Source organism: Astyanax mexicanus, chromosome 11 (genome assembly GCF_023375975.1).
Source record: "Astyanax mexicanus isolate ESR-SI-001 chromosome 11, AstMex3_surface, whole genome shotgun sequence".
Taxonomy (NCBI): Eukaryota; Metazoa; Chordata; class Actinopteri; order Characiformes; family Acestrorhamphidae; genus Astyanax; species Astyanax mexicanus.
The window spans coordinates 17,164,196-17,183,450 of record NC_064418.1 but is presented as its reverse complement, the minus strand read 5'-3'; the positions used below and the strand labels follow the sequence as shown (position 1 = coordinate 17,183,450).

General features: G+C 38.8%; 1 protein-coding gene across 5 annotated transcripts in view; it reads right to left on the bottom strand.

The window, feature by feature from the left end:
• Nucleotides 1–19,255, bottom strand: part of gypc (glycophorin C (Gerbich blood group)) — a 97,502-nt gene that overhangs the window by 4,680 nt on the left and 73,567 nt on the right. For 4 of the 5 annotated variants that reach the window (XM_007230037.4, XM_049484750.1, XM_007230038.4 and 1 more), the window contains 4 exons: nucleotides 13,778–13,810; nucleotides 11,603–11,635; nucleotides 9,769–9,801; nucleotides 3,915–3,944 (listed from right to left, as the gene is read on the bottom strand). In XM_007230037.4, the coding sequence (XP_007230099.2) occupies nucleotides 3,915–3,944; nucleotides 9,769–9,801; nucleotides 11,603–11,635; nucleotides 13,778–13,810 (129 nt within the window). The remainder of the gene's footprint in view (nucleotides 1–3,914; nucleotides 3,945–9,768; nucleotides 9,802–11,602; nucleotides 11,636–13,777; nucleotides 13,811–19,255) is intronic. The other variant, XM_022679491.2, reaches the window with a different exon arrangement.

The following is a 19,255-nucleotide window of genomic DNA, read 5'->3' as shown; positions in this document are numbered from 1 at the left end:
TGCGTCCTTGGAATTTCTAACCTAAATTGCTGTAACTCTGCAGTATTTGCTGTAATCTCACAATGTTAAAGACCTCTGTACAATATCACTCTGATGAAGCGCCATTTAATACAGAACTAGATTTAGAATAACTTTGTAATTACATGTCATGTCAGAACATTCACTCCTTTGTGCCTCTTCTCAACATTAATAACAGGTGAAAGACTTTTGATCATTTTAAATGTGACAGAATGTCTCCAATTGTGTTAGACCTTCTTACACATCACCATCCTATGCTCTAGTAGACACCATTGTGCTAGTTGGTGCTTGATGAAGCGCCATTTAATTCAGAACTAGATTTATAATAACTTCGTAATTACATGTCATATCAGAACATTCACTCCTTTGTGTTAATTTAAACTTGTTTGGTCAAACATTTCAGCTTGTTCTGCAAAGGTTCAAAGGTCAATCTGAATACCACTTTGTGAACATTCTGGTTGAAGCCACCTGATCAATACCAATAACATGTAGACACCTTTTGACTAGTTCTAACTCACTTAATGAATATCCTACAAAGTTCACTAGATTTACATGTGAATTTAAGCACTGATCAGGTTGAAAGGCCTCTGCTCAACATTAATAACAGGTGAAAAACTTGATAATTTCTAAATGTGACAGGGCATCTCCAATCATATTAGACCTTCTTACACATCACCATTCAATGCTCCAGTAGGCACCATTGTGCAAGTTGGTGCTTGAACCCGATGATTGCCGCTTGCGGCTATATTTGTAATTGTAATAGAAAGTATAGAAAGATATTCAAGTAAATCTGCAACTGTCAAAATATAACGATTAAAATCAAATAAAATCAAATAAAATTGGCTCTTTCCGTAACTTCATTTGGAAATACAAAGCAAACATTTAATTTCCCCTAAACCTTTAATTTCGTTATGTTTGTCTAGTTCTTACATCAATTTTCAAACATGAAGAATTTAAGTTGAATTCTCAATTGAAGTACAGAGAAAACAGGCAGCTTTTGCAAGTGTCCTGTAGGAGATTTTAATGGCCCTTAAAATTTCAGAGTGTATATGACTTTATTTAATGCGGAAAAGAAGGGATTGTGATGTTAATATGTTTAACCATGTTTAAAGGTCAGTGTATTATTTATCCTTTAAATTTTCAGACTGTTTGAGCATCACAGCGTGGTTTGGGCTGGGTTTTAGAGAAGGCTGTAAAAAATATTTTTTTTTCCATTTAGTATAATAAAGAAGAAGTTTTTTATTTCTGCCGTTGGCATATTTCACGAAAAAATCAGTAAATCAGTTCATCTTTATTTGTTTTTCAGATTTAAAAATGTGTACACTAAAAATCTGATTGTATAATCCAAGTTAAATTCGTTATAATATGCAAAAAAGGAGAAATCAGAAAATTGAGAAAATATTATTTATTTTTATTTTTTCTAAAATTCTAATTAACCAAGAGGTACCAAGATGAAAAAGTGCTAATCAGTCCTAAAATGAAGGACCCTTGAACAATGAACAATCCCCACAGTTGGTGTTATTTCTTAGAGTTCACCTTCAACTCTCTTACCAGATCAAAATAAAGTTTAAAGTTCCCTCTCTTACGTAACAATGACGTTGTACAATGTCTCACTTTCCAGATCTGATAGGTGATGTTCTATTGTAAATAAAATATGGCTCCATGAAATTTGTAAATCATTGCATTCTGTTTTTTTTTTTATTTACTTTTATTTACATTTTGCACAGCGTTCAAACTTTTTGGGAATTGGGGTTGTACATCAGTTATTAATCAGCAGCAAAATCAGCTCTGCCAATCCAGGGGTGAGCTTCCCAGAAATGAAGTTCTTTGGGAAACACTCCCAGAAATGGCTCGTTATTGTTGTAGGTCATGCGTTAGTTCACTCATTGTTATTCACTAAGATTGATTGTTTTCCTTAAACCCAACCTAGAACTGAAAACCCTAAATATTAAAACACTATTACTGCAACTAATGACACATTCTGGAGCTACAGTGTTGGACTTTCTGAATGAGTGACTCCTGAGTGTATATTCTCCTTGTTCAATTTAGCATTAGCGTCTTTCCTATAAACCGATAGCCTTAAGGAAGTTTTGTAGAGCACAGTTCCGCTGATACTCTGCTGATGTTTACTATATCTGCTATATTATAATACCTCCAGTACAAGCTACACATCCACTTACTGAACATTCTTATCTACTGTAGATAGAGACTGGAGTCTCACATTGACGCTAATTCTAATGCAAACGCAAATCTTCCACCTTCTGTAACCTCCAGCATGGGCTAGAACTTTACTGAAGCTTCTTGTTCACAAAAGACTTTAACTTCCTGGCAGCAGCCCAAGCTCTACTGCAGCAGCAACATAACCACAAGTGCTCAGCGGAAAATTGGACGCGTTAGGTCAGGACGGATCACGCCCAGAGTCAAGCACCTTAATGTTCTGGCACGCAGACACGGCCTTTATGAGTTTCTTCATCAGAGAGTGACAGCATTTTATACTGCCTCTCGGACTTCATAACTCTGCAGTATCTACTATAATAGCGCTGTAATATCCCAATCTGGAGCAATCTGACTGAGCAGCTGTGCTCAAAAACAAACATATCTGCATACCTCCATAATTCATAATGATCCATCATGCTGCTGTAATAAATCTGTGATTTAATGCACTTAGACACCAACAACAACAACAACATTCTTGTTAATAAAGCCATTTTTATATAAATCTGTATTGTATTTTTTTATTTTGTTTCTTTCACAAGGTTTAGGAGTGTGTTTATGGGATTTTTTAAACCATTTTTTCGAAGGTCAGACACTGATGTGGAGTAGGCCTGGCTCACAGTCTACACTTTAATTTATTCTAAAGGTGCTCTTTTATGTTCACGTCAGGACTCTTACACCAAAATCACTCATTCATGTCTTTATTGATCTTGCTTTGTCATTTTTACAAAAAGTGGCCATCCCCAAACTGTTCTCACAAAGTTGGGAGCATAACATTGTCCAAATCTCTTGGTATGTTGAAGCATTTAGAGTTCCTTTCACTGGAACTAAGGGGTTGAGCCCAACTCCTGAAAAACAACCACCATAATCCCCCCTCCACCAAATCCCCCCTCCACCAAACTTTACATTAGGCACAATGCAGTCAGAAAAGCACTGTTCTCCTGGCAACCAAAACCAAACCTAGAGTCGTCCCTCGGATTCCCAGACAAATAAGTGTGATCATCTTCACTGCTCCATAGTCCAGTGGCAACTTTGCATTGTGCTTGGTGATGAAATGCTTAGATTGCAACTTCATGGTCATGGAAATCCATTCCATGAAGCTCTTGCTTAAGTTTGAAGGTCTGTAGCGAAAGTTGATGACCTTTGCACCTTGTGACCTTCTCTGTCATTGTGCATGGTCTCCAACTTTGTGAGTTGCTGTCATTTCTAATAACTTTTATTTTGTTATAATATCACTGACAGTTGACTGTGGAATATTCAGTAGTGAGAAAATGTACCGACTGGATTTTTTCCATGAGTTAAATCCTATCATGGTACTAAGTGGGAATTCACTGAGCTCCGGAGGGCAACCCATTCTATCAATAATGTTTCTAGAAACATTATTAAATAAATTGTGTGAGAATTTTTTAAGCTGCGTGGGTTGGACTATTAAGGGGAGGACACCATTAAGAACCTCTACAGCTCCATGCTGAGAGGTCTGGTATGTTGCAGCATTACACATGGGTTACACACTATTTCTATATATGTAGCACAATACTGTTGTAATATTGTAATATTGTACATATTGATATTGATGTTCAATAATTTATTGTTCCGGGTAACATTTCTTTGGGTGCAGCTATGTATTTTTTAAGAAGATGAGTGTAATTTTTGGCATTAATTATAACTATATTGTAACTTACCAGCAATTATGGCTGTAAAGAATCCATCATCTATAAAAAAACATAGAAAAAAGACTATTAATACATAATTAATGAAGAATGACCTGTCAGTGTATCAGTTATCACCCCACTGTTGTGCTCTCAGTCCCAGATTTTATAGCTTAGGACACTCGTCTCTTGTTTACCCCTCAGCCTTCATAAAAACACCTGTGGGCCCAATCTGGACCAATCAGAATAAGTGTAAAGCAGGGATTCGACAATGTTCTTCCGCCTGATCACCTCCCCACTCCCAAAACGCTGCACTCGCCGCGGCCTAACCCCTATTAAATATTTACTTTCCTCTGACTTTGTTATTATAACACGGGTGAATCTTTCATAAGGCTTTTGTTTTTACAGACAGCTGTCTCCGCGGCGCTGTGCCTCATTGTCTCCGTCACCGTTGGGACAAAAACCTCGTTAAAGGAGGCGATTGAAGATAATCATGAATTATTGCGCGGGTAACATCTGCCCGCCTCCACTCGACTTTCGCTGAAGGACGAAAGGGAAAGGAAGCCCATCGCTCTCCGCAGCGGGACAGGGCTTGGGATAAAAAAAAAGCCTTTAACCCCTTAAAACCCTGATCTGGCCCAAATCCAGAATCATGCAGTTTATTCTTTACTCCTGATTACAGCCAATCAGGACGCGTTTGGATCAAATATTGGAATTAATGATCGTATAATAGACACAACTCTATCTGTACTTGGCATTTACATGTGTTCTGGGTGATCTGATCATAGACGCACCTAATCACATTATTACTGTAGTGTAAACACAACAAAACAAAGTAGTGGCTCAATGCATCCCAGACAGTAAAGCACAACCCACATTAACAGCAACCTACACTTTGTATAAGCTGTGTCACAATGCTCATTGCTATCTTATACCAACATGCCAACAGCCTGCGTTGTTTTAATAACAATGGTACATGTGAATATATCTACACTGGTGGTCTGAAAATGGAGTGTGTTCAGTGAGGTTTGTTCCTCTGGTGTGTTGCTATCTTGGCAACTGAAAATACAGTTGCACCACTGACAGAAAACAACCTATACAGACATCAAAAATCAGAGGTTCATTGCTATCTTGCCAGTTAATTTTCAACATAGATGCATCCCCAATGCACATACAGCTTCCTGACCCAGGTCAGTTTCCTCCGCTGAGAAGCGTTGGACATGTCCAAATAGCTGTGCCCCTGAAATAGCAATCCGCCAAAATCAGAATGCACCTGACTCTTAAAGGGAATGGCAAATGACATGCTGATAGGTTAACTGCATGATGTCATGTCGTTAAACACAAGTGTATTGTAATTTAGGCATGCAGCTGGTGTGATGCTAATTGCTAAGGTTGTCCACATCGCCTTGTTTCTCGTGGTGTGTTCCATTTGAATTAGAATGTTGTGATTTGTATGTTCAGAAAGTAGGACATTTTAACTGTAATGTCCCATGGGTCAGATTTCCTACTAGGGAAGTCAAGAGAGCATCAAAAACCTTGAAGTCAAAATCCAAGAATGTTTATATGGAACTTGGTCAACTGAGGTGTGACCTACAATACCAGTACACTTTTATTTGTTCTTCATTATTTTGAAATATTTTACATTGTAGATTAATACTGAAGTCATTAAAACGGCGAAGAAAAATGTGTAAATTATTTAGTAAACAAAAAAGTGTTAAACAAACCAGAATACATTTATATTTTAGATTCTTCAGAGTAGCATCTCATGCTTAGATGACATCTTTACAGATTTTGGCTGGATTTTCTTATGAGGTAGAGTCACCTGAAATGGTTTTCAGTTAACAGCTGTGCTGAACTTATCAAGAGTTAATTACTTAATTTTTTTCTACTCTTAATGTTAGTTTGAGAGCATCAGTTGTAAAGTTGTGAAGAGGTAGAGCTGGTATACAGTGAATATCCCTATTTGAGTAATGTTCTAATCCATATTATGGATATTAAGTTACACATTACTATATAAAATAAGGGTTAGTCAATGCAGAACATTTCAAGAACTTTAAAAATATCTTCCAGTGCAGTCACAAACAACATCAAAAACGTTATGATGAAACTGGCTCTCATCAGTAACACCCCAGGGAAGAAAGACAAGAGTTGCCTCTGTTGCACAGGATAAGTTTATCAGAGTTACCAGCCTCAAAACCTACAAGTTAACAGCACCCCAGATAAGAGCACCTAAATGCTTCACAGAGTATTTTGGTTTGATTAACACTTTTTCGTATGTGTTCCTTCATAGTCTGGATGATTTTAGTATTAATTTACTAATTTTTGTAAGACAAAAAATAAAAAACTTTTAATAAAAGGTGTGTCCACACTTTTTACTGGTACTGTATTTTTTTAGAGGTAAATGGAATGCAGCATTAGATGGTTGTACTAATAATTCTGTAAAATCAACAGTATATATACTATGCATAAACTGCATTGGCTTTTTAGCCTGTGTCCCGTTCTGGTTTGTAAATACACCCACTTCTTACTACAGGCATTTCATATTTTAAACACACCCACACTAATTTCTGGTTTTAGCCACACCCATTTGTGAAACCACAACCTTATTTCTGCTTTAAGCCACACCCACTCTTAACACTTGAGACTCAAATTCTAGTTTTGGCCACACCCACTCTTTGCATCTCACATTCATTTCTGCTATAAGACAAACCCAATGCCAGTTAAAGAGCCTTCACTGTATAATAACTATGGGGTAGAAAAATGTAAAAAAAAAATACACTGTAAATTTATATAAAAAGTATTTAAACTGTGGACTATTAGAAGAGCGCATCATTAGTGTCTAATCACCTGTAAAGTTGAGCTGCATCGGCCATCGTTAAAAGCTCATCAGACTGCAGTGTTTACAGTGTGACACAATTAAACACACATTACTGAACATGATCAGTAGGGAGAGGGTGGAGGCCAGTGAGGGCATGAGGGTTAGTTTATGGTATCTCAGCCTGTCCTATAGTGTTTTTTAAAGTGTGAATTGCACTTCCTGACTGCAGGGGGAGCCCAAGAGCCAGAAATGTTCTTTTTTTCTTTTTTCATAATTTTTTTTTTTACCCAAATTTTCTCCCAGTTTTAGCAGAGCCGGTAAATCCACCCACTCTTTCACTCTCTCATCACTTGCAATGCTCCCAACACTAGGAGGGTAAGGACGAGTGCACGCCTCCTACAAAATATGTGAAGTCAGACCCTGCCCCTTTTCCAACCAGTGGAATCCAGTTAGTCTAGTTCTGGACTAGTATCCAGAAAGCACCGGATCCCCAGCTATAAGGGGATACACACTTCCTGTGTTGCAGTTTGAGATGGCTGCCTCTTCAGGAGCTTCCTTTGGCATGAACCTGGGCTCTGTTAACAGTGGCAGAGAAGAAGACTATGGACAAACTACTGAACATTACGGACGCTGCTCGTCATCCTCTGCACACCATCATCAGCAACCAGTGCAGTCTCTTCAGTTAACTTCTGCTCCTTCCCAAATGCAGAACCAACAGATATAAAAACTTCTTTTTTCCTTCATGCAAATATACAACTCTTTTTTCCAGGGAGGGGGGGTCACAGGAGGACAGAGAATGGGATGAAGCAGTAGACTGAGTAGACTGAAAGTAATATGACTATATAACTGGACTTAAATAACATGGAACAAAGTGAAATAATAATGTTCAATACCTCTCCTACTGGACTTTTTAGATTTTTGTGTATTGGAATATTTAATTATATACTTTCCCTCTGTTCCTTGTGCGTGGGACCTTAATTTCGCTGAGGGAAATCTATCTGTCTGATCTTTATTCATCCCCTCTATTTATTCCCTATCTATCTATCCATCCATCCATCCATCCATCCATCCACCCATGAATAATCAGCCAACAGCCAACAATGGGTGTGATGAAGGAGGAGAGAGTGCCACCTACTGTACCCACCCAAAGAGAGCATGACCAATTGTTCTGTAACACTTTATAATAACTTTCATTAATATACCATTAACTAATAATTAATACGTTAATAAGTTATTTTTCACATTTTTAGAAACTAAAACTCTGCTGTCATTTGTAAATACTAATGAATGCATTGGCAACATGACTGAACTGCAATTTATAAACATTAAAACTAAGCAAAGACCCTGTTATGTTTTCTGTTCTCTTTTATCTTGCATCTTCACCAGCTCTCTTTTGTTCTTTGGTTTAATAAAGACAGACTTTGCCCCATTCTAATATCTCCATGTTTGCAGTAGTTCTTGTAGTAGTGCCGTTAGCAGTGCCACTGTTGGTCAGATAGACAGCACAAGCTGTTGTTGCCAGAAAAAAAGCTCTTGGGACCTACCAGACACCCTGTATTTAGAATTAATAAATGTGGCTTTGCAGGAATGGTAGCAGAAGCACACTGATGCCATTTATTGTAATAATTTGTCCTCTCCCCAAACAGGAACCCTAAAATCTACTAAATGACTACTGCTTTAAGAAAAGTGTAAATGCTTCCCTCATTTTCCCTGACCTTAATGCCCAAATCAGACTACACGATTTTAGCCCGATTTTGACCCGATTTTTTTACGGAAAGACTAGCACGTCAGAATTTTTTGTATTTTATTGCCTAGTTTGACATGCTCTGCGACCTGCTCCCTGGCTCTGACCAATAGGAAGCCAGAGCTTTCTGTGGTGCACAGATGTAAACACGGGAAAAGAAAGCGGGGTGGTGCTCCTGCAGTTCTCTGGACCAGAGAAACAGAAGAATAATCTAATAATCATCTAATAATCTACTTCATCCATGAGATATTCTATTTACAGGCACTGAAACCTAAGTAGCTACATTTTTACCATACCTCAAATTCTCTCTGGAGTACAAAAAAGCATGTAATGTCCATTTGGGTCACCCAAAAAATGAGCCCCCAGTCGCTTTCCCCCTTTTTTTAGTTTCTTTAGCACAAAAGCACTTCTATCACGCAAAGGGCTTCTTTAGCCGTGATTCTCAGATTCTATGCTTCTCCCCCACGATGACCAACGAACTCATGCGAGGACGCGGACGATGATTGGTCGGTGACTAACGTGTAGTGTTGCCAGTCCTCCGAGAACGACGCAAAACGAAATAATTGCTTAATCTGACATACTGAACATTGTGAGGGACAAAAATGTTGTGTAGTCTGAGCTTGGCAAAATGCAGATTGATACATTCACACTGAGTCCAGGGTGTAGTCTTTAAGAGTGTTGTATACAGATATTCTGTTTCCCTTTGCAGTTTAACCGTGAAGGTGGAAATATCCTTACAATCAAGCAGAGAAAAAAAGCAAAACAAAGTTTCCTCTATTCAATTTGTGATGCATTCTTTATTCCAGCCCCCCTCGTTGGTTTTATAGCCCCTCAAACCTACAAATATATACTAATATTTCAAATGATACCACTAATATAAATATAATTACACATTTTATGATTCTACATTTCTTTCATTCATTCTCTTATTTTAATTTCCACTATAAAACTTCTGTCTTAAGAAAAACAAATGCAGTTAATCACAGAATCCTGTTGCGATTAATCTGATTACATTTTTTTGATCACCACTAGTAGTTACATTTCTGGGAAGGCTATGGAATATGGTACGTAGCTAAACTAAACACAGGGTATGTGTATACAACAGGGCAGGTGCAACATAGAAGCATATATGGGCCTTTAGAGTGACATACAGTAGCTGGGATTATAAGGGGTTAAACAAGGTTGTGGGCCTGTGGCACAAGGTTACATACACTGTTAGGAAGATGGTACATATGATGGCCCCTGGGTTCTTGTTAAAGTGAGGGATTCACCACCAGAACCTGGAATACAAATTCCCTGATATGTAGAACAAACATAGAACTTACCAGCTCTGGTCGTCTCAGTGCTGTGGATTGTACCTGAGAAGAGAAAAACAATGCATTGTTAATTTAGGATTAGGGCTACACAATTGTACAAGATTTACTTAGCACAGTACTGCACACATATTTGTAGCTAAATATATCTGTATTATTGTGCAATAAGAGTTTTAGCAGCAGTGAGATCGACTATGTAGCATTTAACCATTTAGCTTGAAGGTTTCTACAAAAATCCAGCTCAAAAGCAGATTTAGCTGGTTACTGGTCTTTGGTAACCATGGTAACGATGGTTGGCAGCTCTTAACCAGCATGGTATGTGTTCATTTGATTTTAGTTATGCTGGTCTTGCTGTATGACCAGACAACCATCTTAACAATGGTGGTGGTCAGGTGGGTTATATCTGTAGATTAGCTAAACCTTCAGATTTAAACAAACACATACTAATTTATGCTAAACTTGTGTAAATTAAAAATTTCAACCATCTGTCTAATATTGTGTAATATTGTGTATGTATATGTGATCCCCATCAATTCATCAAAACACTTGTGACCCATACATACAAAGACTCTGAAGGCGTTCTGTGGTATCTAGCAACAAGACCCATACTAGCAGGTGTGGCCCTTGGGGGCCCTTGACCCTGCCACTGACTATTGCATACCAGTATCCAGCTAACAACTTTTGTTTAGTGGAACATTTTCTGAATGTAACTATCAAAATGTTGCTAAACGTTCTTATATCATTCTCTGATAGCTTCAGATAATTGAGCACTATTTTAAAGCGTTCCCTAAAAATGGTTTGAAAACCACTTATCAATGTTTTTTCTGAGTCTAAATCAAATATGTTCTATTTTCTTATTACTTTATGTCCCTTTTTTTGCATTGTCCCAGGTTAGCATTGTTAGCAATACCAGTTGGTACTGCTAACAACTGATTTAACGAAACACCAATTTAGCAGTAATAAACCGTATAATACAGAGGTATCAGGTAATAAAGTGCAAACATTTTTGTCTTACTTAAGTGGAAATTTTGATTATCTATTCGTTACTGGAGTAATTTTTTTGATGACGTTTTACTTCTACTTCTTACATTACATACTTTCACACAGTTATCTGAACTTTCTACTCCTTACATTTTAAAAACAGCCTTGTTACTCCTATTTCATGCAGCTGAAACAGGAGGCCTAGTGCATCCCAAATTGATCAACATTAACATTTTATAGTCACTATGGCTTTTAGAAAAATGTTTTGGGGAGTGGATTAAGTGCACTGTAGGCTCTTGTGCTGTGGCCTAAACTTTTGTCCTTAATGGCAATTTTTCCCCAATACATTATTTTTACTTTTGTACTTTAAGTAGTGTTGAAACTTTTGTACTTTTACACTTCTACTTGAGTAAAAAACTTTGAAGAAGTTGATACCTCAACCTCTACTGAAGTATTTTAATCTCTACTATCTATACTTCTACATTAGAAATTAATGTGTATAATTTTTTACACCTTTGGTATAAAACTACTGTGTTTACTACTGTTGATGTGTGGTCAGCCATCTTGGATTCTGAACTCAGGGTTGGGAAGTTCAAGTTGAACAATAGTACTTGGTACTAGGAAACGCTGACATATGACCTGAGTTTAAATGGAATGCAGCATAACAGTGTGTGTGTTTAAAGTGCAAGCTTCAGTAAATAAATGCATAAAACATTGCAGACTACATTCATTCCTGTTGTTAAGAGACCAGTTCGACCTGCGGATCTGCTGAGTTCGGTCTCTGGGTTCTTGTTAAAGTGAGTGATACACAGTCGCGAAGCCGAAGGCCAAATCCCAGGTGACCCAGTACAAGCACACAACTTACCAACAATGCTTCCTACAGGGGTTTGGGCTGTACCTGAGAAGACAGGAACACAAACACAGCGTTAGCTTAGCAACCTCAGCGATTCAAGGACAAAAGCAGGCCTTTTTTTATTCACATGCTTTTTTTTTTGTCCTTCGCAAAGTAAATGGGGCTTTCAGCTGGGAACTGTTGGAGGCAGGCGATGTGTAACGAGAAGAAGATTTAGACATCGTCTTGTGATTTGGATGAAAAATGCACTTTGTCTTATGTTCATTCTCTATGTTCAAAAACTGTGTGGAGGAACGCTGCAAGGCTCAGGAGGATCATACAAGTTTGCGTTGCACCTGTGCGGTTATTTAGTCACTTTATACGCTTATGTAATTTTAATGGCATGAGGAAATTAGAAACTGTGCAAACAGTAAAAACTATGTTAGGCCTAACTGCAGTATAATTGCAGTATACAGTGGTGCTTGAAAGTTTGTGAACCCTTAAGAATTTTATATATTTCTATATAAATATGATGTAAAATTATACTTGCTCATTTATTTATTGAGATCCAACATAACGTATGTGAGTCAGATGTTTTTGTTCAATGGTATGATGATCAGGTGTGAGTAGACAGATTCTTCTTTTATTTAAAGAACAGAGATCTATCTAGTCTTAGTCTGCTCTTCACAACACGTTTATGGAAGTGTATCATGGCATGAAAAAAGAAGAGGACCTCAGAAATTGAGTTGTTGATGCTCATCAGGCTGGAATAGGTTACAAAACTATCTCTAAAGAGTCAGACAGTCAGACAAATATTGAAGTGTACAAATGGAAGAAATTCAAGTCCTTTTTCTCCATCCCCAAGAGTGGTCAACGAGCAAAGATCACTTCAAGAGCAAGGCATTTAATAGTCAACAAGGTCTCAAAAGGCCCAAGGGGAACTTCTAAGCAACTGAAGGCCTCTCTCACATGGGCTAATGTTTAGGAGTCCATAACCATCAGTTGAACTCTAAACAATAATGGTATGCAAGGAAGGGTTGCAAGGATAACGTCACTGCTCTCCAAAATTAACATTGCTGCTCGTCTGCAGTTTGCTAAAGATCACATGGACAAGCCAGAAGACTATTGAAAGAATATTTTGTGGACTGACCAAAATAGAAAACTTTGATTTAAATAAAAAGAAGAGTTATGTTTGGAGAGAGATAAACACTGAATTCAAGAATAAGGGCTCATCCCATCTGTGAAACATGGTGGTGATAGTGTCATGGTTTTGACCTCTTTGGCTGCATCTGGAAAAAAAAAATAATAGCATCAATGAATTCTGAATTATATTAGAGAATTGAAAAGGAAAATATCAGGATATCTGTCCATGAGCTGAATCTTAGGAGAAGATGGGTCATGCAGCAAGACAATGACCCTAAGCACACAAGTCGTTCTACCAAAGAATAATTAAGTCATATTTTTGATCTTAATCCAATAGAAATGTTGTGGACGGACCTGAAATGAGCAGTTAATGTAAGGAAACCCACCAGAATCCCAGATCTTCCCACAATCTTCTGTAAAAAGTAATGGGCCAAAATTCCTCCAAGCCGGTGTGCAGGACTTATCAACAAAAAAGTTTAGTTGCAGTTATTGCTGCAAAGGGGGGATGGGTTGCAGAGTTACACCAGATTATAAAAGCAAAGATTCACATACTTTTGACACTCACAAATATATCATATTGAATGATTTTGCTTGATAAATAAATGATCTTTTTTTTTTAACTGGGTTTTTTGTATTTTGTTTTATCTACTTTAATACCATGTGATATTTATGCAGAAATCGAGAAAAAATCTAAATCATTTACAACCTTTCAAGCACAACTGTATATTGTGCAACCTGATTGGTATTTCATTGTCAGTTCCAAAAAAGAAAAGAAAAGTGACGAGTATAAATATCTTTTTGATGATGGATCAGAGACGTTCACAGCACACAAGAAACTGTACAGAGTAAATATTACATACACATATATGGTAAGTGTAGCATAACAATAGTAATGAATAAAGTTACACTTATTTAGCACACATGCCACCACCATGCTTCACGGTGGGGATCTGCAGTGTTTGGTGTATTCCAAACAAAGCATCTAATGTTATAGTCTCATTAGACCAAAAAATCTTCCTCCAGTTGACCTCAAAGTCTGATATGTAGTAAAAACACAAAACTTACTAGCCATGGCCATCTTAGCGGTCTGGATTGTACCTAAGAAGAGAAAAAAACACCACATTGTTAGCTTAGCATTAGGGATACATAATTATACCAGATTTACTTAGAATAGCACAGTACTACATGCTGAAATTTAGCAAAAACATATGTCTATTCAGGGGGAATAACAGTTTTAGCAGCATTGAGAATTACTAAAGTAGTATTTAGCCATTTATCCTCAAAAAATCAATCTTAAAACCAGATTTAGCTGATAGCTGGTCTTTGATGGTAACAATGGTTGAAAGGCTGGTCATCTAGGTGACAACATACCTTACACTGGTGGGATAAGCATGTCTTAACCAGCATACTGTAGTGTTTGTTGCTTTTGATTATTAATGCTGGTGTTGCTGGATGACCAGATTATTTATGCTGGTGTTGCTGGGTGACCAGATTGTTTATCTTCTTCCAGTTGACCCTAGAGTCTCCCACATGCCTGTATAATATATTGATGTCCATTGAAAAACAACTCCATTTTTCATTTTTAGTTTACTAATATCATTGCGAGACCGGGACTCAGACACGAGGGTGGTCAAACAAGCAGATCAAAATCAACAGCCCATATCCAAGGGCAGGCAAAAATCAGGGTAGAGGTACACAGAAAAAAGCAGTCATACATGAGATTAAACAAGAGCAGGGGAAAACCGCTTTGTAATGCAGGACCAACCAAAACAATGCTCAGCAAGGAGTGTGTGTTCTAGTCCACAAGTGTTCAGAATTCCAGTGATTGATGATCCGATGATAAAGTACCTAATTTAAACAATTTGAACACAAATGTTCCTTACACTGTTTCAAAAATTCTTGAGGAATGGACTGATAGAAATTCTGCTAAATGACCTGAAATAAAAAATGATTCTATTGAAAGCTAAGAAGGTTTTATTTCTCTCCAATAACGCTAATGCTGTTTTTTTTTCATTGGACAGCAATGATATAGAAATACACATAAGATACACAAAAATACACAAAAGTATTTGGAGACATGCTCACAGTTGCTTATTATGAAATCAAGACCAGATCATACCAGATCATGTGCTGTGCACAAGATTTGTATTTGATAAAAAAAAAAATAATAATTTTTGTTCCACTTCACAATCATGTCCTACCTGTCCTACTATTTTCACACTATCCACCTTTAATCTAATAGCATTTAAATAGTGAATTTAAATGCTTGTGAATATATCTACACCGATGGGTGTGGTGGTCTGGACATCAGGTGTGTTCAGGTAACTTCCTGGTAAATTGCTCTCTTTTCAATGAAAAACACAGGTGCACCACTTACAGAAAACAACCTGGGCAGACATGAATGGTCAGATGTTCATTGCTACACAGGAGCATCCCCAACACGTGTACATTCCTGCTTGTTATGCATACATAGACACCCAGTAGTGCACAAACCAATAGCACATGCTCGTTGACAGCTATGCAAACTTTTACATCAACAATAAACAGCATGAACAAGCATTTTAGATTGCTCTGCTGAAAAGTGTTGGACACGGACAGTTAGCTGCGTCATTAAAATAGCAATCCACCAGAAGTCATTTAATGGACGTTACTCTCAAAACACTCCTATGATTAATTAAGACAATTAGTACAAGGTGTACTTTTCCCATTGTTATGATAGCAAAGACACGCTAAAAAATCAAGCTGCACTGTCCGCGGATGACTGGGTGGGGTAATTGGCTAAGCTAATTTAGGGAGGATTTTGGAGGAAATGATGAAGTGTCTGCTTTATATCCGATTTATCTAATACATTAGATTTGCCTTTATTTTAAAAATGTATGTCACTCCATCTTTGAGTTACAGATGTTTAAGTGTGACAAAGTGTGTTCTTTTATTTCCCAGGACTGAGCTTGAAATGAAATTGTCCTTCAGCACAACATCAATTCCAGTGTTAACACTTCTTTAAAAAACGGTCTTGTGCTGCCTCTGGGGCCCTGGGACGTGCGAGCGTTCAGGAAGGCCCAAATCCCTGCTAAATTTGCAGAGCAAACACCGGGGAGCCTGTCTGGCCTGGAGGCGTCCCCTCGTTAGCCTCGTTAGCGAGATCCGCTAGCCGCCACAGCACGGAGGAGGACATCTGTGCAGCTCAGTCAGATCTGAGGAACCGGGATTTTTTTTTTTCTCTCACTCAAACTGCTGCTGTGGAACCCAAAGGGTCCGGGCTGACAGCGAGATCGGGGCCAAAAGGCATCGGGATGCCAGGGAACATTACAGCCGCCGGCCCTCCATCCTTCTCCCTCTCGCTTTCGCATGTTTCAGCCGCCACCACACACACGCACCCAGGGGAACAGCCAACCCAAGGGCGAGGCTTTTGCTTTCATCACCTTCCCAGAAGTGGAGCTAATCTCGCCCAAAGCCGGCTTTTTGAAGCACTCTGGTAATTGTCTCCCGATAGGGAGGACCGGTGGATCTCGACGCCAGGAATGAATTCCAGCTCTCGTCAGTGCCTGGGTGGAGGGAGTGCATGTGGCTTGATATTTGCTAACTCAAGTCAATGCTGATTTCCCTTTGTCTCCTTGCTGTGCGCTTTTTCAAATTTTCATTAGACATAAAACCAGCTTTCCGAGCGTCAGATGTTCTGCCACACTCCCCGGCAGCCAATTTAACCCGGTAATGCGGCTAACATCAGATAGACGTGTAAAATATGAGGAAAAGCCCAGCTGGAGCTGTGATCTTTTGTTCACTGATTGTACTTTCTTACCTAAAGTTCGAACTGCTGCGTCTGCTTGGGTTTCAGTTTTTAACGACATTACAATATAGTCTGCCAACTTTATATATATAAAGTGTCTCCTATTATCTCGACCCCATGGATTCTTGTATCTCAATACATTTTAAAGACCATAAGAATATATACTAACTTATTATAGTAATACTGGGGCTCTGTGGAGCTCTGCCAAACTCCTAAACTTTTAAAACCTAATGAGAAAAGCAGCCAACATTCAGCACAATTTGGAGGACACAACTGATGTATCCTTTGCAGCCCTCATTATTTACAGTGCCCCAACAGGCTGAAAATGGCAGAAAAAAAGCCCCCAGAACACAGTTTGTTTTAAAATGTTTCTAAGCTTTATGCAACTTTATGTAGCATTTTTACCTTCAAATAGCAAATTCAAAACCATGTTTTTGTGCAACTTCCTCCACTACGTTACTCTGGTGAAGCGCCAAGAACCTGGAACTGTGTAACACTGTGCAACACTCCTTTACCACCTCAATCCATATCCTTCTTTCTTCTAAATTAAGGTTTTGAAGTGGCCTGGTCAAAGTCTGATTGGGATGCTGCGGCATGGTTTCTAAACACACTGTTCATGCTCAAAAACACTGAAAGTGGATGAATTAGAGCAGAGACTGTAAAAAAGATGGACGCCGTGTCGCCGTTCCCATTCATTCAATGAAGATGAAGCCAAAATCTTCCTCCATGTTGGCGATCCTGAAACCCGAGTCTGCGCAGTAGAGTCCAGAGGAGGGAGAAAGACTGTGGAGAGACTGCCTACTCATTTAAATAACCACGCCCCTGAGGGCTGCCTCACGGTCACAGGCTGCAGAGCGGAGCGGAGCGGAGCTGACGGTCTGTTATTGGTCCCGCCCATAACCAGCCCTTTTACAATAACCACACCTTTTTTTAAATAGAGCTGAATAACGTTTTAAAAAATGAAATCTGTGGGGATATAAATATTTGACAATATAAGCAGAGGTAACACTAGCTGTTGCATTTAAATAAAGGACTTAGAATTACAGTATATTGGAAAAAAACATGATTGAAAGATGTCTGTTTTCCCATTGAAACCTATGGGGATGGGTGGGTTTACACAGCTTACTGAAACCGAACGGCAGGGGGCGCCAGACCTGTGGTGGCTTCACTTTTGAGAGACGATGCTTTTTTAATGCTCTGTATCTTCACATATAATATAATGTGATCCTGGCACGGAACCCTTCTGAACCCAATGAACTAATGGACCCACGGTTGCTCTATGAGCTGAATGATAGATCATGTGATCTCCTTACAAGGCCTGCATTACTCACACTCATTATATATTATACTGCAAGCCCATTACCATTACATGCAGTTGCCTCCCATGAAGACCGCATGTCACCTTGTCACGGGCATTGAAATAATAGTCTGTGCATAGAGCCACTGGCTACTGAACCCATCATTAGTTCTGTCATTAGTACGGTCATTGGTAAATGTCATTAGCACAGCTGGGCAGCGTGATTGTGATATAGTGGCAGCCTTAAATGCTCAATAAAATATATCACGTCGAAAATTATTTACTCTGATGGTGATCATGATGGCATCTTTGAAAATAGAATAGCGAATAGGGTTTAAGGCGAGGACAGGTCGCTCATGATCTGAGGGGACGTATTTACTCAAGGTGACTCCTGGTTCTGAACCATGGAGAGATTTTAGCTACACAGCGTCTTTACTGCGTTTGGTTTGGCATGCTCATAATGTGTGTCTGCTCTCTGTGTAATTGCAGCTTTGTGGGCATTAATACAGTATCGATTTTGCGCTTTATCGTAGCCCTACAGCATCACACAGCTGGAGATGTGGTGTACAACAGCACAAATTACAGCGATTTTTAACAGTGTATGATCTGTGTATGGTCGTGCCTCTGTGTATGGCCTCTGCGTTCTCCAGCTAAGAGGTTATCGCACCTCTGGATATTGGCTGACCCGGCGCTGATGGGCGACGGAGGTCCTTGGGCGAAGTCTGAGGAGATGAAATGTCAGGAAAGGCCGTTATATTTCATGTCGAGACGGCCGAGCCGGTGAATTAAGCACACTTCCGACGTCCATCAGCCGCGCACTCAGCTGTGGCCCATTGCCTGCGTTAAACTGAGGGTGAAAACAGCCACTAAACGCTTCACTAAACCCCCTCTCTCGCTCGTTCTCTCACTCTCTCTCGCTCGTCCTCTCGCTCTCTTCATCTCTCAGAGAGATGAACGCCTGTCGTTTATTATTAAACACGCCGAGGGTCCCTGGAATAGCGTTCTGCAAGAAAATGGACAACCACAAGTGCACTCAAAATACAGAATGCATCGTTAAAACGTGGTGGTCTCTGGAGGTGTTAGTGTTACTGTGGTTTTCTTGTCTTTTATGGAAGCACATAGACTGATAATGGACAGATTTGTCAAGTGGAAAATACCTTTACTACCATACAGTAGCTACTGGCCTTCAGTGCAGTTGAGTTCATATTTTTCAAATGTTTCCTATCTCTTATGTGATTTAATGCTTTAAATTAAGGCATATTCACACCTGACAGTTCTGTCAACAGTCCAAACCAAGAGTTGTGTGTGTTTGTTACATTGTGTATACAGTGCTGTGAAAAAATATTTGCTCCTTTTAGATTTTATTATTTTTTTTTCAGATTATCAAACAAACTTTATTATCAGACAAAGACAACCTTAGTAAATATAAAACGCAGAATTAAAAAAAAGCAATCCAAAC